Source organism: Pinus tabuliformis, chromosome 3_1 (genome assembly GCF_031772625.1).
Source record: "Pinus tabuliformis cultivar Carrire ecotype Pingquan chromosome 3_1, CPIR1, whole genome shotgun sequence".
Classification (NCBI taxonomy): Eukaryota; Viridiplantae; Streptophyta; class Pinopsida; order Pinales; family Pinaceae; genus Pinus; species Pinus tabuliformis.
In genome coordinates, this window is record NC_142301.1 from 415,720,954 (window position 1) to 415,740,150 (window position 19,197).

At 38.2% G+C, this 19,197-nt stretch overlaps 1 protein-coding gene across 2 annotated transcripts in view; it reads right to left on the reverse strand.

Annotated features, from left to right (window-relative positions):
• Nucleotides 1–19,197, reverse strand: part of LOC149187499 (uncharacterized) — a 48,336-nt gene that overhangs the window by 27,551 nt on the left and 1,588 nt on the right. For both annotated transcript variants that reach the window (XM_089411386.1, XM_089411387.1), the window contains exon 2: nucleotides 18,013–18,311. In XM_089411386.1, coding sequence (XP_089267512.1) covers nucleotides 18,013–18,311 — 299 coding nt within the window. The remainder of the gene's footprint in view (nucleotides 1–18,012; nucleotides 18,312–19,197) is intronic.

Genomic DNA, 19,197 nt, shown 5'->3' on the forward strand with positions numbered 1-19,197 from the left:
CTTCTACCAGTTGTATATGAGATCTATCTACCTCATCTTCTTCCAGAACAGAATTTTGATTCTGCTGGTCTTTTTCCTTCTTCATGACAATATTAGCCAATTGTCCTTCACCTGCAAACATACACAAATTGTCAGATTTAAAATCATCAGACCTTTTGGTCTCACTTGAAGTTTCAGCCTTCAAGTCTTCACTTTCTCCCAGAAATTCCCCTTGTTCTGGTTTACAAATGGATTCTTCCATTTCTAACTCAACTTCCTTGAGTTTTCCCTTCAGCCACTTTACTTTCTTTTGCTGTAGCCTTCTCTGCATCTCATGTCATTCTACTGGCTTCTTCCTCAAGATCCAACCTAGTCTCTGGCTTTCCTAAAGCATTTTTCTTAATGCATTGAGTTGTTCTTTTAATTCAGCAACCTCTTTGTCAATTTCTTCTTGACTCATCTTCTTGCCATTTGCTTTGGCATCCTCTTTCTTATATCCTCTACTGTGGCTTCTCTCTGAACCTCTACTATGACTAACAGTAGTCATCTTCTTTTCTTCTATCTTCATGAGCTCCTTTGCAACAAGCCTCTGCAAGAGCTAGTCCTCCTGGCTACAACCTTACCTCACTAAGCTCTCCTCACTCAGTCTTTTGGTAAGCACAGGTCCTCTGTCTGGAACCTCTCCTTCTTGAGCAACACCTTTGCTCCTTCTAGGCTTCTGCAATCTCTCACTCTCTCTTGAGAACACTTCAACTGTCCTCTCTATCCAATTTCTTATTGGATTCTTCAAGTTCACTGCCACTTTTCTATTAGAGTATTCTCCTTACTCTGTCTTCAAAAACACATATGTTCTTCTCTCACAGCTTCTCTTGCTGTCACCTGTGCATTAGTATAAAAACATACATTCTTAATTTAAAACAGAACATACCTTCAAGATCTCAGCATGATCTTGTTTCACCCATTCTTTTGCACTTTGAATGGATTGTCCTCTGGTTGGTTTCCAAGTCCTCTTTCCTTCAGAACTTTCATTAAGCAATCTTGCTTTCTCCTTCCTTCAAGGAATCTTTTGTTCCTGCTATTCCAAACCTCTGCTGGAACTGCTACAGTCTTCCAAGAACTTCAAAAGTTCTCCTTTTACAGATTACAAATCTGCTCTAATAGTAATTCTACTTTAACCTCCATTCTGCTCTGATACCACTAATGGTGCAGGGATACACCCGCACATACCCACAGTGTGCATTCACATGATGATGCATCCACAACTGTCCCAGGATATTTAACTCAGCAATGGAGTTAAATCTTTAGACCTTTTTTGGTCACGGCCCATACATCATTCCTGTGTATAGAAACTTTAATCACCCTGCCTTTACCTCTGATCGGGACTCATAAGTCACCCTTCAGCCTTCATTGAAGACTTTATCAAAACCTTCACCCAAATCATTCATATCGGAACTTTAAACCCTTCGGAGCTTTTCAAATCCTTTATGCACACATATATATAGAGCACATAACCCATATATCAGCGCTATTTTCCTCTTAATTCCAATTACAAAGGAAAAGCCCGCATTTCTTACCTTTCCGTTTTCCCGTACAAGCTCGCACGGTTTCCGAGGTTATACCTCATCGCAATCGGAAATTGCATGTTCAAAATGGTTATATATATATATATATATATATATATATATATATATATATATATATATGTATATGTATAAACCATCACCCTCCTCCGACTCCGATATGGCTATCGGATTGCTTAAACATAATATATATAAGCCTTAAAAGGCTCGGCCGCACTTTAGTGCAATTACAAAGGAATTTCCGCCAGAACCGTATACTCTGGACTTTAGATTTTATAGACCCGTGTTTATAACGACGTCGGGTCTGCCTCTTGTCGCTTTCCCAATGCCGATTCCCGATCTCCGCCTGCGTCGACGCCCGATCGCCGATAAGCCTAACGTCGATCGCTGATATATCGCTATCGGCAATATCGCAATACTCTTAACCCGCTGGCCCTTAACACCTCCGATCGCCAATATGCGATTTAGTTGTGACCGTTGATCTGGCCACAATCCAACGGTCCACGATTAATCGCACACATACATTGTGATTCTCCCAGGCTTAATTGCGATGCAATTTCAACCGTGGATCTTCCAAATCCAACGGTGGCTGAGCGCTAATTCTTCACGCTTCTCTGTCTGTCCCTTTACTTAGAAATCCTTCGCATTTTCTTCAATTCTTCGGTGATTTGCTTCTTTAAAGGTTTTGGCCTTTTACTCCTTCGCAGCTCTTCTCCAAAGTTAACTCTGGATTTCACTTGAGTTGAATAACTCCTCGCTCTTCTCTTATCTCTGCCCTTCTTGCAGAGCTCTAATGGATTCAATGACCCACTTCGATTCTTCTGAATCGTGCAACTCTTCCTCCGCTTATTCTTCACTTGGATTCGAAATCCATTGTGATTCCTCTGGATCACTCTGTCCCTCTATGTCCTGTAGAATTCTGCCTACAACCTGCAGAGCCTACGAATTCATAATAATTCATTCACGAAATGCTTCTTAAATATATTGGCACAGATAGGAAATAACTCAATATATATATTACTATGAAATACAGATTACATCCAAGACTCCTCCGTCTCGCACACACACAGAGGCCTGATTTCTACTATTTGTGGCCTCTCCTCTGCCCGTAGGCTTACATACATATATATGAAAACATTGGATCGGATTGTTGAAGGTCCGACCAATCCTCTAATAAAAGCCTAAAGCTCTACATGCATGCATACATAGCAGATAAGCCTCCTTGAGACTTTATTCCATCTTTTCTCTGTTTTAAAACAGAAAAGCCTCCTTATCGCTCAATGGTCCACATCTATTCTTTTATGCCTAAAAGCTCTCCCTTGTTCCTAGGATCATGGAACTACTCACGTTCTCATTTATTTGTTTTGAGAGCATCTAATTAAATCACACTTAAAAGCTTAAATATTACATTTAGCTTGATACTTAAGAAAACTATTTCCTAAAATGCATGACCCCCTATGTCTACTATTTACAATGATCTATCCCTGGGTTGAATGCTCCTGCATCACAAATCCACAACAAGAAGCCTCTTGTTGATCAAACTACCTCTTAGCTGCAATAGAGTAGCTAGAGTTTTCTTTGGAGTTTCTTTCCTTCAACCTTGGATTGTAAAAGAGTAGGGCTTCCTCACTTCTACCTTTCCCCGAGGATCACATAGCGATATCTCACTATGATACCCAATGGATCTAACAGGAAGCCAATACCCTCATTGAACCCTTTGCCCACGATCATCAAGAACATGAAATTTTGACATCATCCTCATCTTTAACCCTTTCTTGATCAACATCAAGTTGTCTAGTTTCAAACTCTCATTTCGTGTCACAAGACCTATTAACAGTATGATATATCTTTTGGGTTTGGTTTTAGTTAGACCTAGTGATTAGCTTAGCTAGACACTATTTTGGTCTCTGTTATTGCTCAATTTATCTTGTTGGATATATAGGGTCTACGCTCAAGAACAATCAAGGGCAACTCAAGAGGGAAACCATTGACACCTTGATTTCTGCTTTGCACTCTTCTCAAATGAGTACAAGTCACTTGAAGGGGGTCTTCTCTAAACAGGATTCTAGCACTAAACAACAATGTTATAGGAACCGAGCCAAAACCAGTGGAACCATACGATTCAATTGTTTTGACCCCAAAACTAGTTCGGCGAGTGGCTTGGAACCAAAAAAAGGCCAATTCAATATCGAACTGCCCTTTTTTTATCAAATTGATTGGTTCCATATAGAACACCCTGTTCTGTAAAATGCAACCATGGACCCTCCAAATGCATTTTTTTTAAATCAATATTTTATGAATGGGGCAACCTAATTTTCAACCCTGGGGACGTACTAATGTATGTAATTAATGGTAATGTTAAATTCTAAAAAAGTAAAAGCATAATTCTCCTTTTTCTTTTAGCATTACCATTAATTGTTTGAGGATGTTTTAGAGTGGTTCCAACCTCACTAAATTTCATATGGAGAAAGTAGAATTTCCTCTTACTTAAATTTTTAACATTACCATTAATTGTTTGAGGATGTTTGAGAGTGGTTCCAACCTCACTGGATTTCATATGGAAAAAGTAAAATTTTAGATCCCACTCAACAAGCTTAACAGTTTTAAAGATTTCAGGATTGGGGGAATTGCAACGTTTCCATTGGATTTTATTGAGTACGAGGGTATGGAACTAATGTTTAATTAAAAGCACCAAGCCCTCTTTGTACCTTGATGTTAGTGGCATTGATTGTTGAACTCCTCTATCATGAACTTAGTAAAAAACAAGTACCCGTCACTCGAAAAAAAACTTGATTCGACATGTTAAACTTTTTCTATCTTATTTTAATGCTTAGAAGGTGATATTGATGATGAGAATCTCAATATAGGCAATGAATTTGATGATATGTAGGTATTTGTTATAGCATGATTTTTTTATGCTAGAGGCCATCTAGAGCCTCTTTGTTGATCTATTTTTGGTTAAAAAATGTATTGCACCAAGTGCTATTTTCTATGTTGCCAGGAAACGTGGGTTCGGGGACAGGTACGCCATTTTTTGAAACAGGGTGCGTAGGTTCGTCGAGGGTATATTATAATTTATATATATAATATATAAATATTATATTATATAAATTATAATATATTTGAATTTGTATACTTTTCAACTTTAAACAAGAAAACTAAAATATTTATGATTTAAACTTTAAATATTTAAACAAGCACATCATTGAACATTCAACATTCACAATGAAATTTCAAAATTTCTAGTTTAATATCAAGTGCAAATTGGAGTTTACATATTAATGAGAATCATGATATACATCCAATGTCCATTGTCATACTCTATTCAAAATTTTCCTTAAGGCATCTCCAAACAAGAACTAGGAAATTTTAAAATACTAAAACAAAAATAGCTAATAGTGAACAATGGCTTCCTCAAGCCATGTCATCAACATCCATGTCATCAGCATCACTCAAATCTTCAGTTAGCATGCTCTCCAGGTAGGAATCACTCTCATCTTGAGGCTCTTGCTCATCGATAGCGACTGGAGGTAGCTCAATAAGGCCATCTGGTTGTATCTCCTCATCCACACACATAGCATCATCTGTGTATTGGTCCCATCTCTTGAAAGGACCCTCCTTGTACCCAAGGTCTTTTCGAGATATGAGACGAAGTGTGCTATGAATGTACACTAAGTTCTCTGCCTTCTTTGAGCCCAACCTATTTCTCTTTATTGAATGGATAAAGGCATAAGTACTCCAATTCCTCTCGCAAGATGAACTAATTGCCTAGAATATTAGGGTAAGCCCATTAAATTAATTAAAAATTTAAAAATAAAAACTAAAATGAACCACGAAGAACCCTAAAGAACCCGATTTTTGGGTTCCAAATACCCATCATCAGGGTTCTTCGTACCCATCAAGACAAAAGAACCCAAATTTCTTTAATGGAGAACTCAGTTCTTCATAGAAGAACCCGATTCTTATGGGTTCTTCTCAGAAGCACCCGTACCCGAATCCGGTACTTGGGTTCGAGAACCCCACCCCCGGGTTCGTGAACCCGTGCAACATAGGCTATTTTGGTTATATGCACTCTTACTTGCTACATAAATGAGAAATTTTGCATATTTGTGTATAAATGGTTTGGATTCACATGGATGCACATGAATATATATGTTTTTCTTTAAAATTTGAATATTTTATGTACTTTTTGGTTCACTAGTTTTTTGGTTTGGTTTTTATCTAGTTCCAGTCTGATTCAGAACTAGTTCCCAGTTCGGTGGGTTGACCGGTTCGATTTTGATAACATTGCTCAACTCTAAGGATATGCAACATACCAAAAACAATAGATTCTTGTAGAAAAAAATTAAAATAAAAGAATAATTAAAAAAGGGAGGGGATCAAAGCATGTAAAATGTATGGCAATTCGGGCAAGGCTCCCTTTCTTTTTTGTTGTATGCAACACCTTTCTTTGTTATATTGTTGGCTTGAATCTGAGCGATACAAATAGTTATTTAGACTTGTGTGGGTACAATTTATGAGAATCCACCTACTTTGTGCGAGGACCTTGACATTAAAGTCATACATCCAACATCATAAGACTTATCTCAGCCAATATAGCACGAAATCAGTACACATTTAAGCCAAACATTCATCAGTCTTCAAGATTCCTGCTTGTATAAATTCAACTGCTATAGATTCTTATAACACTTTCCAGATCCACGTGAATACTCACTCAGCCTACAAATCAGCTTGTTAAGAAACACCTCTTTCCCATTATAAAATGCATTAAGGCTGGTGAGAAGATGTGTGGTTCCAAGATCAAACTCCAAAGCTTCTCTAGGAAAGTAAATGTTTTTTCCAAACATGAAATGGAGTTTCCTATTTGTTGTTTGTGACTCCAAAAACCAACATATAAAGTCTGAAAGGAAAGCTGTTAATTAAACATGAAAAAATTTGTTAACACATTTCATCAAACATTTAGGAAACAACCTTGATATTTTCAGATTTCACAGAGAACTATACGGTACTAGTGCTGCTGTAACGTTCCTTTCTTAGATCACTACTTTAGGTGTCGAGAAACAGAGTTGTTTTTAGGCATATAATAGAGTTTTCAATTACTAAAAATTAGCATGCAAACATTTCTAAGCTATGATGCAGATATGGAATATTTCATTGGGACATTTAGTCAAACAGTTGGCCAGCATCCTATAAGATAAATCAAATTCAAAAGGTTATGCTATCAGATTTAGAGTGTGAGTCCTGTATTGATAGATTTTGTTTCTAGAATTGAAAGAAGTCTTGCCAGCTTGTGATTATGAGCCCACAACCAGCATACAAGAAATGGGATTTGAAACTGCTGTAAATATAGATGGACAGAAATACAATTCTCAAGTTGTTGATGACCTTTCGATAGTGCACAGCAAAGTAATTCAAGAAACAAAATGCAGAGGTGTTAAATTTGCTGACATTAAAAAAGCAAGCCAAAGATCTGACCTTCAGGTTTGCATGAATTGACATGAAAATGATAACTCTTTTCTTGCTAGTTCTAAATTTCACTTCTCATGCTTACATACAAACAAAATACTATAAGCCCTATGCTGATGTATTTTGGGTTATGGACCCAATAAAAGTTAAAACAATTTCTAACCTACAGTCCTGAGCCCATAATTGCCATACAACAAGTAGCGATGATTGCTCCTGAGCTTTTATAAAGGAGATTTGTGCTGGTATTTCTTCAAACAGTTTGGAGACAGACTTCATATAAAGCATAAATCTCAAAAATAACTGCCATGCTTGTGCTGGAAACTTACTCATGACTGTCAACAAACAGCTTGTATGCAGACTTCCTCTTAATGCTTGTACTTCAATTCCCTTGCTGGAGTTTAACAGTCATATCATGGGCAATCTTGTGCTGAACTGTTTTATTTTTATCCCCTATATGGTTTGGCATCAATCAGATACAGCAGGAAAAGAAAAAACAATAGCATGGACAATGCCTCATTATATGGCTATAAGAGAGTTGGCAGCTGAACAAAAGGTCAAGTACTTCATACAGGTGTTTCAACAAACAGTTTGCATGGAGATTGTTTTTTTTATTTTTTTATTTTGTTTTTATGACTAAGCCTCCACTCCTCAGGAAATAGAGTGTTAGAGCTAGTAATCAGCACCCTTGACATAAGGCTTTATGAGGATAGGCACTGAGTGAAAGGAGCAACAGACCTCAGAGACATGGCTTTAAGAGATTTGGGCCTGCTACTCAGAAAAATTGAGTTTTGAGAACCAAAGGGAGGTTGAAAGAAAGACTAGTGCCTTAATGACCTATTGGGCATGGAGTCCAAGGTGCCAGCAAAGGGGAAATCACCAACTTCCAAGAGGGGTGCTCAAGCAAGAAAAATCAAGCTGGAAGCCAACCTATCCTCTAAAATCTGTGGATACTCAAAACCTTCAGTAATACAACTGCAAATGTAGACATATGCATATGTAATTCTAACTGAAACATATAATGAGGTACTTCTACTGTATACTCCCATAATTTGAGAAAGCTACGGCCAGGGAAATACCTCAATTGACAAGTTTTATTGAAAATAAAACAATATTACCGTAATAATCAATTGAAGCCACGCTTGGTGAAGAAGGTATTGTGTTATTTTGCACAAAACAGGGCAAGCTCCAACCTCAAGGGCACCACCTCAGACCATCCACAAACTGTTTTCCTCATAAATACAAAGAAAAATAACAGAGTTTTGGTATTAGTTCTTTCAAAAAAAACCTCTCTACCATGGCAGGGCAGGCTGAACAAATAAGCCCAAGCCCAAGTTCAGCCCCCCAACAGTCAATTTGTAACAGCTATGCCTGTATTCATAGAAAATGGGACCCAACTTTTCTAGAAGCTGGGCCCACTAGAATGTGCACCTTCTAAGGCTGAAAACATTACATTAAACTCATTTTAGTGAACTCCAATGAGATGAGCGCCCTTTCCTTGGTTGGCTAAAATAATTTTATTGAACCCATTCCTTGTGGGACCCATGAGGTGTGACCCACCTTTTCTTGCTAATAATAAAGTCTGCTTAGAAAGAGAGTGCCCCTCACCCTTAGATAAAAACATTACATTGCAAATCATCTGGGTCCTACAATTTATGCACCTTCTCCTTGACTAAAATTTACTTTACAATGTGCATCATGTGGGGTGACCCATTCATTGACTTAGTAAACTAATCACTCATATGAAGCCCACGTGGACCCTATGCCAAGCATGTGGTAACAGTCCGCACCATTTTCCTTTGCTTTATCTCACTTTCAGCATTACCTAGACTCTGCTTTTGCACTCCCACACTGTATTCACAGTGTCACACTGGATGTATCGTTTAGTTCCACTGACCTACTTTTGAAGTCAATTGTTGTCAGTTGGGCATTAATAAAATTATCTTGGCTCTGCTTGTGAGAGTCAAACTCAGTGTCTCTCAGCATGATGTTGAATCGCTTTCTTTTGGTGCACACATATATGCTTTCCTTCTTGGCTTTTCTAGGGTAGAATTTTCCTTGTCCCCCTATTGTTTGTGTGATGTAATTTTTCTATTTCCCGATGTACTAATTTGAACTTTGAAGTAATATATGCATCATTTCAAAAAAAAAAAATCAAAATGTCCTTTAATACTATGTGAGAATATACACTGTTGTTGGGCTGAGGCTGCCTACAATATAATTAGGAGCTCCACTACTTGACAAAGAAAATAAAACAGCGATTACAAAAGAAATCTTTTAGAAAAATCAATGAAGACTAGAATCATTGACATAGATAGCTAACACTGGAAGACAAATTGTAGCCTTCCGCAAGCAGTACATATTTAGTATTTTCTTATGCTTTATGATGGCAGTGCCTAAGGAAGATTTTCAAAGACGGGGAAAAAAATACAGAAAGATGTAAGGGAGGAAAAGAAATCACACCTGATGGCATGAAAGAAAGTGTGTGGACAAAAAGACATAGGAGCGGTAGGTTGGAGAAAATTAGACCTATTATACAAGATTAGGAGCCGGTATTCTGGTGATTGCTAAAAATTAAATCAACTGTGGGAAAGAATGAGACAAAATATACTCCGAGGGTCCAACCAAAAGATCTATGCAAAGTGTAGCAGCTATAAATGGAACTAGCATTTGGAATGGCATGTTTAATGATAAGGACTTAATCCAAAGTCAATGTTTCAGGGAAATTAATAAGAGGGAGCAGGCCAATTTCAGGAAAAACTTGTGGAATCACTATTCCCCTCTGGAAAAGAGAGGCCTGGAAAGAGTAAAAGAATTGTTGTTGAGGACAGGCAGCTCAAAGGTAAAGATTACTGGCTAATAAAAGAAGCCAGAAGGACAATGAATGGAAAAGCTCAAAATAGTGCCAAACAGATATAAGGGAGGAAGGGAAAGATGTTCCAAGGAGAGCATTAGTGAAATGAGAGTTTCCTATAACATGGAGAAGTAAAAGCTCAGATTGAGATGGCCAAAACAGGTGAACATATAATGAAGATATTATAGAACATGCCATTAGGAGACAATATTGAGCTTGTTAAAGGGTGGAATTTAATATGGAATGGTAAACTTTCATGTGGTTAATTGGGCCAAGTGGATGCCAGATGCATAAAGTGAAACACTAGGAAAATTACCACCATCTATCTATTCATGACATGTATCTATTCCCAGCAAATATGAAATAAATTCTCTAATAAAACAAAGGGTGGAGATATTGGAATAAGTTATTCATTTGGTGAGTACTTAGCCTAGATCTTCCTTCAAGTCAAGAATCGTCAACATCTTATGGAAGATCAAGTTCAACATTTGTGTGTTGGAATTCTTGGTTGAAGAGGAACAAGAGTTTTTTAGGAATGTAACAAAGATAAGAAAGTGTATTTGGTTGGAAAGAGGGGCTATGATGAAGGAAACAGTGACATCTATTGAAATTTGAATTAAATGAAGATACCCAGAAACTGTAGGAAAGGGGAAATCCTTAATTAAGTTCTGGCAGATTGTACAAGAAAATATCCATCCAGCCCAAGAGCCTGACCAAAAAGACCAATCAGAGGTAAGATGGTTGCTCATCCCCAACATAGGAAGCCATCCTAAAGACAACGTTGTTTTGTTTTTTTTGTTTTTTTAATTTTTTTTAGCTTTTCTCGTAGCCGGCTATTGACCCACAGTAGGTGCCTAATATTCAAGCCTATGGCCGTACTATTGCTATGCAATTCATAGTAATGTTAGATTTGTTAAAGTAAAAGGATAAGAACATCCTTTTACTTAAAATTTTAGCATTACCATGAAATGACTCAGGATGTTTGAGAATGGTTCTGAACTCATTGGATTTCATAAAGCAAAAGAGGAATTTTAGATCCCACTCAAAATCCAGACAGTTTTTCGGGATTGGGGGGATTGCAACATTTCCATTGGATTTTATGTTGTATATGGTATGGAACTAGTATTTAATCAAGAGCACCAAACCCTCTATGTACCTTGATGTTAGTGGCATTGGTTGACAAGTTCCTCTATCATGATTCTTCTAAAAATGTACCCATCACTTAAACAAAATTTTGAATTAGCATGCTAAGCATTTTCTATATTATCTTAATGCTTAGAGGGTGACCTTGATGACGAAGATCCCAATATAGGTAAATATTTTGATGATATGTAGGTACTTGTTGTAGAATGATTTTTTTGGATGCTAGAGACCATCTAGGGTCTGTTTTTTCATGTATTTTACGTTCAGAGGTGGATTGACTTGGTGTTATTTTGGTTATGTGCATCCTTACATGCTATATAAATGAGAACTTTTGCTTATTTGTGTATAAATAGTATGGATTCATATGGATGCACATGAATATATATGTTTTTCTTTAAAATTTGAATATTTTGTGTTTTTGGTTGACCGGTTTTTTTACTAGTTCCAATCCAGTTTTGACCGGTTCCCAGTCCGGGGGGTCTACTAGTTCGATGACTAGTCTGGTTCTAATAACATTGCCTAGGAGAATATTCCAACAACAATCTAGTAGAGACCAAAAGTCCTCCTTAGAGGAGTGAAGATATTAAATATCTATAGTAGTAATGGATGAGACTTCAAACTCTTGATCAATCCAGAGATTGCTAAAACACCCAACATAAAATCCATCGGGCTCTCTAAGCCCAGATTGCAAAGGTAAAAATCAGCTAGAGTAATGTTTAAGAAATCAAATTTCTCAATATAAGGAGGAAAAGCTAAGTCACCTGACACAGGACACGAAGGACACGAGGATTCTAGTGTCGAACATGGACACGTTGACCCCCCGAAACAAGACACGTTACGACACATTATATATTATTTTATTAAAATATATATATATATATATATAGATATTAAAAATTGGATATTTCTTACACAAATTCTCATTCATGATACAAATTCATTGATTCAAACATGGATCTTCATCTAGATGTAAGTTTTACAAAATTACAAAGTAACTTGTGCATACAAATAAAATTGTGACATAATACATATTCATCAATGATCCAATAGGAGAAAGAAAATATATTGTAGTTTTCTCATTAAGTCATCAAAATCAAAATGTGTTACATAGGCAGTAGCAATATCAATGGCAAATAGAAATAGCAAATAGCAAATACAAAACAACTACAAGCCTCAAGGCAGTAGGTAGCTCATGAGTCATCAATCCTCATCATCAAAATTAGCATCACTGTACTCATCATCATGGTCACCACTGCTCTCCTCTGCTGCATCCTCCTCCTCTGTATCCAATGTCATCTTTGCATCTGCTAGTGTGGAGGATGACCCCTCTACAGTATCACCATCATCAAAAGTGACAGGCTCTAACACTGGCTCATTAAGATCCAAGTTGGCCAATGCCAACTCAACACTGTTGTCCAAACCCATATCATCAGGAAAGACATCCCACATCTTTGTCTTTCCCTTCAACCACTCATCCCTCTGCCTGTAAATAAGACGAAGGTTGGTGTGCACATACACCATTGTCTCTGCCCTAGACTGCTCAAGCCTGCTCTTCTTGACACTATACAAATTCCCATATGTGCTCCAATTCCTCTCGCAACAAGAGGATGAAGTCACCTAAGAGAGGAGCCTCATGGCTAACTGTTGTAGAGGAGGGCTTGTTGCCCCATGAGTTGCCCACCAAGAATAGGGCTTCTTAGCCCCCCTATCTCTAATCACATCATATCCTGCAAATCGACCAGTGCCAGTGGAAAACTCTGCAAAGGCATCCTCCACCTCATCAAGGGATGCTCTATCCTGAAAAATCCACCTCAATGCATCTTTCCTCCCCTGTGAAATTTCACCATCCATGTGAGGAGGGAATCTATGAGAAGGTCCACCATTCAGCCACTCATGGTTGTAGTATTTTGGGTTCAATGAGTGAGCCAAACAATGTAAAGGTGTGCAATTCTTGTCCCATTTGCTGACAAGAATATCCTGTATGGTGGTGAAGAAGGCCTCTGATGATGTCTCATACTCAGGACACTCACTGTGTAAAATAATACTCCTCGCAGACTCAGTCATGGAATCTCATCCCTCATAAACCTCTCCTAGGATGGGTTGGTCTATATCTATTATCTGCAAATCGAAGCAAAGAAATGATAGGGTCCATGATTTGAATAAGTACCCTCTCCCACCAAGCCTCATCTAACATTGTGTTCTTCACTCTTTTTGAGGTTGCTTGATCTGTCTTTCTCCAAAAAGACCAAAACTCTGAAATAACCATGGCCCCAAGAGCGGTCTTGACTTCCCTCAACCTCTTCAACATGATGAATGAAAAGGCAAACCATGTATCTGCAATCTTCAACAATGATAGATTGGTGTACTCCTTGTAGATAGTGAGGGCATTTGTATGATTTTGTACAAAGTTGTGGATATGTCGTGCATCCTAAATAATGCTTCCAATCCAAAGCACATCAGAAGCAATAGATTTAAGTGCTAAATTCAAAGAATGGACAATGCAAAGTGTCCAAAATACTCGTGGATATTTAGCTTCCACAATCATGCCAGCAGCCTTGCAAACATGTGCATTATCTGTAATGATTTGCACATAAGAGTCAACACCTACATCCTCAATAACTTTAATAAACGACTCACCCATATATTGTGCATCCTTGTATCGTCCAAGTGCATCCACTGATTTCAAGAAAACTGAACCATTCAAGGAAGACACCATGAAGTTGATGAGTGGGTGTTGCGCTGGATCTATCCATCCATTAGAAACAATGCTAACCCCAGAGGTTGGCCATGCTAATTTAATAGGCTCAAGCATTTTGTCCACCTCTTTCTTTGTCTTCATCAACAATGTGGTTCTAAGCTTCTCTGACCCAGGAGGCACATACCCTGATGGAGCCCCTTGAGTTAGAGCTCGGCACATCTCAATAAATAAAGGTGAGCGTGCAACATTAACAGATATGAAATTTTGATAATAATAAAAAATGCAATGGTGAGATCAAGCTCTTCCCGTTTCTCTTTCTAAAAAATCTTGTCCACTGGACCAAGTGCCATTGCCTTTCTTTTTGTTGCTTGTCCCCCACCAGAACTCTCAAATGGAAATTTGTTGTTGCTTTTCCTCAAGAATGGAAGGGGATCATCATTCTTGTTTTTTTAGATGTTGCAACCACCTTTGCCATACCAACATTGGCCTCTTTTTCCATTTCTTTCCTCTTAGCTAAAGACACTTGTGTACATGTTGCAATTCCACAACTTGGTAAAGCCAACAAATGAGCTTTCACACGGTAATATGTGCTCATGAAATGATTGTTGCAATAGTTGCATTTCCAAGCAACATTGCCTCCTCCCTTCATCTTGTTGCCTGGCCCTTGCTCTCTTGTGACATATTTCCACAAGGGATATTTGTTATCTTGAGGTTGTTGTCTTCCCTCAACATTTGAAGCTGTTGTTGCAGCCCCACTTCCAATAGAGGGAACACTTGTAGACCCTGATGAAATTGGAACAGGAGGGGCATCTCCAATGGGGACATTCTTCCCCTTCCTTTGCCCCTTCCCTACTGCCATTGATTGAACCATTAACGCTGTAAAAAAATAAAGAAAAAAAGCACAAATTTGTAAAAAAATGCACATGCAAACTGCGATAATAAAAATGCAAAAAAATAGAGACAAAATGCACTTACATGTTGCTTGAATCACCTCCAAAATGCTACCACACCCTTTTCTCTTCGCTCTCACACACCCACAGCAAACTCACAGCAAGAGAAAATGAGAAATGTGATGTTAGAAAGGCCCAAATCTGCCTTTTATGGCCGCGCGGTAGTCCAAAAATCAGGACACAATCAGACACGATCTGGAGGACATGTGTCCCACTGAATCATGTCTGATTCGCCCGATTTAAGACACGAGGGGGCCTAGGGACAAATCTGGTTTCTTAGTCCCACACCCTTTTCTCTTCACTCTCACACACCCACAACAAACCCACAGCAAGAGAAAATGAGAAATGTGATGTTAGAATGGCCCAAATCTGCCTTTTATGGTCGCGCGATAGTCCAAAAATCGAGACACGATCGGACATGATCCGGAGGACACATGTCCCACCGAATCATGTCCAATTCGCCCAATGCGGGACACAAGGGAGCCTAGGCACGAATCCGGTTTCTTAGAGGAAAAGCAATAAGACTGCAAATAAGTTGGCATATGGTGGTTTAGCAACCTTGGGATACATGTTTACTGGGATGGGTGAAAACAATCCTTCAAGAATCAATACCACATACTTGATTAGCATATAGAGGTTAATGCAAGCAGAAAAAGAAAGGCCTTTGCAATGCAAACAGAGAATAAATGTTGGCAGATAAGATAGAACTTGAAGACTAGTAGATAATGAAAGAGGGTAAATGCATCAGAAAAGGATGCCTTAAACGAGGTAGATTAGGGATCTGAATTCCAATGGAAAAAATTGGTCCAATTTTAGATCTCAATAGAGGCCCACGGACCCAATGTTTCATAGGAATGTTATCTAATATGCTTATGAGATGAACTACAGGCCAGTTACAGAGGAAACAAACAAGAATGATTTAAACTATCCTATGGTCTAGGAAATGTAATGCGATAGGGTGGTGAGGGTCCATGCATGCAATATGTCATTGGCTAGAAGAAGATTTACTGATTATTGTCGTGTCAATGATACCAGAGCTTTTTAGTCCAATTAGAGGGAGAGAGTGTAGACATGGTGGTCACCTACAAAGGATCCATTTGGGCGATTTTTGTTGGTCTTTTTATCTTAATACAAATGGAAAACAGTGAAAAATGTTGAGGTTTTTTGAGATCAATGCTTTGATACATTTGGAGTAAGCATCGAGGGTCAAAGGGTTAAATCCAATAATTATTATGCCATGATGATGGATAATCAGTTACAACATAGAGATAATTGTTGAAAATAGCAACATCGGAAGTCATTATCTAATGAGGGGCCTTAAATGGCCACCCTAAGGCTAGATAGGGAAGATTTGGAGAATCAATAAATCATATGAGCCACTGCAAAAGTCAAGGCAAAGGTAGAAGCCTTGTGAGCTTTGACAAGAGTCAATATGAAGGAGTTGCTAGTGGATGCTTTGTGAGCCATGTGCAAAATCCAAGGCAATGTCTTGTAAGCTCTTTGAGCAGCAGTCAAGACTCAGTCTAGCAAGAGTCACGACGAATGAAGAAGTCTTGTGAGCTAGTACTGGTAGGATGGACTCCTTAGCTTGTTGTGATGTGACTACCTAGGACCTAGCCCCTCCTAGGCTTACTCCAACAAGTGTCCAAGTTGTAGTACTAAATGATCACATGGAAAAGACCTTCTTATTGTTATCTTGAACATAAGTACTAAAATGTAAATGCAAGTGAATGGACCATGCTGGTTGAGAGAGATAAAATGTCTATGTAAAAGCCTTGAGTCATGTAAAATTGTTTATCATGTAAACTCCTAGTCCTAGTGGCTAGTTGAGATATTATAATGTAATGTTTTGATGTAAATGCTAAAAGCCTAAGTTTGCCTAAGTTTATAAAGGCATTATTATATTAAAGATGTCAATGTAAAATTAGAAGAGAGGGGGGCGCACTTGTGTCTAGGGAGAACAACTTAAGTTGTTAACCCCTCTCCCATGGAGTCTTCTAGAAGGATTATGAAGCTTATCCAATGTCAATTCAAGATTAGATCTGGGCGCTCCATTCTAGTCAAGAGAAATGATAAAAGGACCAAGAGAAAGCAATTCACTACACAAGTTCATTTTCTGCAGTTTTTCATCAGCACACAGGTTTTCTGAGGTGAGTTACAAAAGTGAGCATAACTTGAGCTACAGAGGTCCAATCAAGGTGATTCCAGTTGGATCTGGAAGCTAAGACAAGGGCGTTTCTAGATCCATAGAACACTCAATCAGATTCAGGCTTTAAGGCAGGCATCTACACTGCTAAAGTGACACGACCTGATTCTGTCAAATTTCTGCAGTGTGCTCAAGTAATATTTAGATCTACTTCATACAAGCTCAGATCTAGCCCGGGTTGCTTCGGATCTAACATCTTTGGCTCAAGGCAAGTTGATCCAAGTCATTTGCACCTGCATGCAAAAAGTTTCAAGACAGCTAAGGTTTCATTTGTCTCCAGTCGTCCTCTCTCCCAGTGAACTGTACTATAGCGCCCTCAAAAAGGGTTTTGTACCTGCAAATTTGTTCAAAGGCAATAAAGTAAGAATGTCTTTGTTGGGGTCTTCTCCCTTATTGGGTTTCCCCGGGATAACTCTTGTGTATTGATGTGTTTGAGTATTTTAACAGTTTATTTCAATTACTTATGCATGTTGATATTCAGATCTAAAGAATTTAAAGTACTCATATTCATATCCAGCAGTTAGATCTAGCAGATCTAAGTGAACAACAAGCAGATCAAGCAAATCTGAGTGTCTAAAAGCTGAAAATCTCAGTTTTTAGATGTCCTTGTAAGTTTTTGATCATTTAGAATAAGCTGATTCAACGAACAAAATTTTAACTGTACTTGAAAAGTTAGTTTGTTTCTATTGTTTATATTTTCCAGCTATACATGTGACTGCTACAAGTTCAGAATTTTAATTTTGTTATTGAAATAATTCAAGATCTGGGACAACGTTCAGCTTGAAAAGTAAATAAAAATTTGGGACAGCAGTCATCTTGAGTTAAGAAAATTTTTAACAATAATCTCTACATCTGATGAGAGCATGCATGCTTGTTTATTGGTGCTTTTTCAATATTATTTCAATAGTTTCAGGAATAGCTGGGATCATAACGGAAACAATGTGATTAAATTTCTGGATAGAGAATTTAATTTTAACAAAAATCTACCCAACTGAATGGCAAATTCTTTTGTGACACAATCTATCCAAAAAGCAAAATGGTGAACATTAGCCATTAGAATTGTTCCGCAAATGGCTATATTCATTCATCTATTAAATGGATAACTGATCCTTTATCATTAACAAGCATGGATATCTTACTGCTTCTGGATCAATCCATTGAAAATTGAGTCTCCGCCGGGCTTGACATCGCGTCCTATATGCCACAACAATGTGACCAAGAGCCAACACCATGGAAGATAAGAACATAGCAGGCATACCCCAGGACTGCTTGAATCGAGGGCTTCTGGCCGCAGGCGGCAAGCTCCCTGAAGCATCCGAAAAACTGAACAAGCAAACCTTAACCAACAGAATCACAACTGATGCAAGAGTGCAGATTACATTTGTCGCAAGGTAAGGACCATAATAGAGGTAATATACATCACAGACATAATAGGCACCTGCCAGAAAAGGGGAAATCAAATCAGAGTAAATTTTCCTGTTCATAGCAAGCCATAGTTAAGGACTACTTCACACAGCCTTCCTCGGTTATTTCCTCAATACATGCAAAACACTGCCATTTGCAATCTAGTTCGTATCATTTAAGACCACACAAGGAAATGGACTGTAATATTAACTGAGAATCCAAAACAGTCGTTATATAACAATATTTCTAGTAGTTAATTTGAAAAAAAAAAACCTTTCACCTCAAAATTTGGATTGCAGATTTTAGAAAAATTGCTCAATTTTTTTAATTAACAGAATATTGACCCTCTGCTGCTTGCCTTTTTAAAATGCAGTTGCATGGGTTGGGGACATTTTGGAGGGATTATTGGAGATGGGGGAATGGGGAAGTCCTTCTACCTATATTTGACCAAGGATCTCTATGATATGGTGAGGCACACCTTTGACATTGTTACTAGTTTGAACAAAACGTAGGGGTGAAGGGCCATGTGGTGCGTGGGTTGCAAAGATGCCAATCCAACTGGATATTCGAAATCACATTCCTCTTTTAAACACAAGGTTCAGGGGTGGTTTTTGTTCCAATAATGGTTGACTGTCAAGCATAGGCTTCAAAAAAGTTTGCGCATCGGATGCTGCTTCTGTTCTGTGGCAAAGATGAAAGAGCATGCTTTTCAGAGATGTAGTGCTGCCAAGGTGTTTTAGTCATGGTTTCAGGCTGAATATCAACTCTTCTTCCATGACCCTCTTTTGTGGAAAGGTCCCCTTCTAGGAGACACCTGGATGATTAGCAGCTGCAAATCCTTCTGGCAGTCGGTGAAGTTGCTTGTTATTGGTTTTTTTCGAAACATCTCTGTAAAATTCCTTTTCAGGTGGATCCTTCAC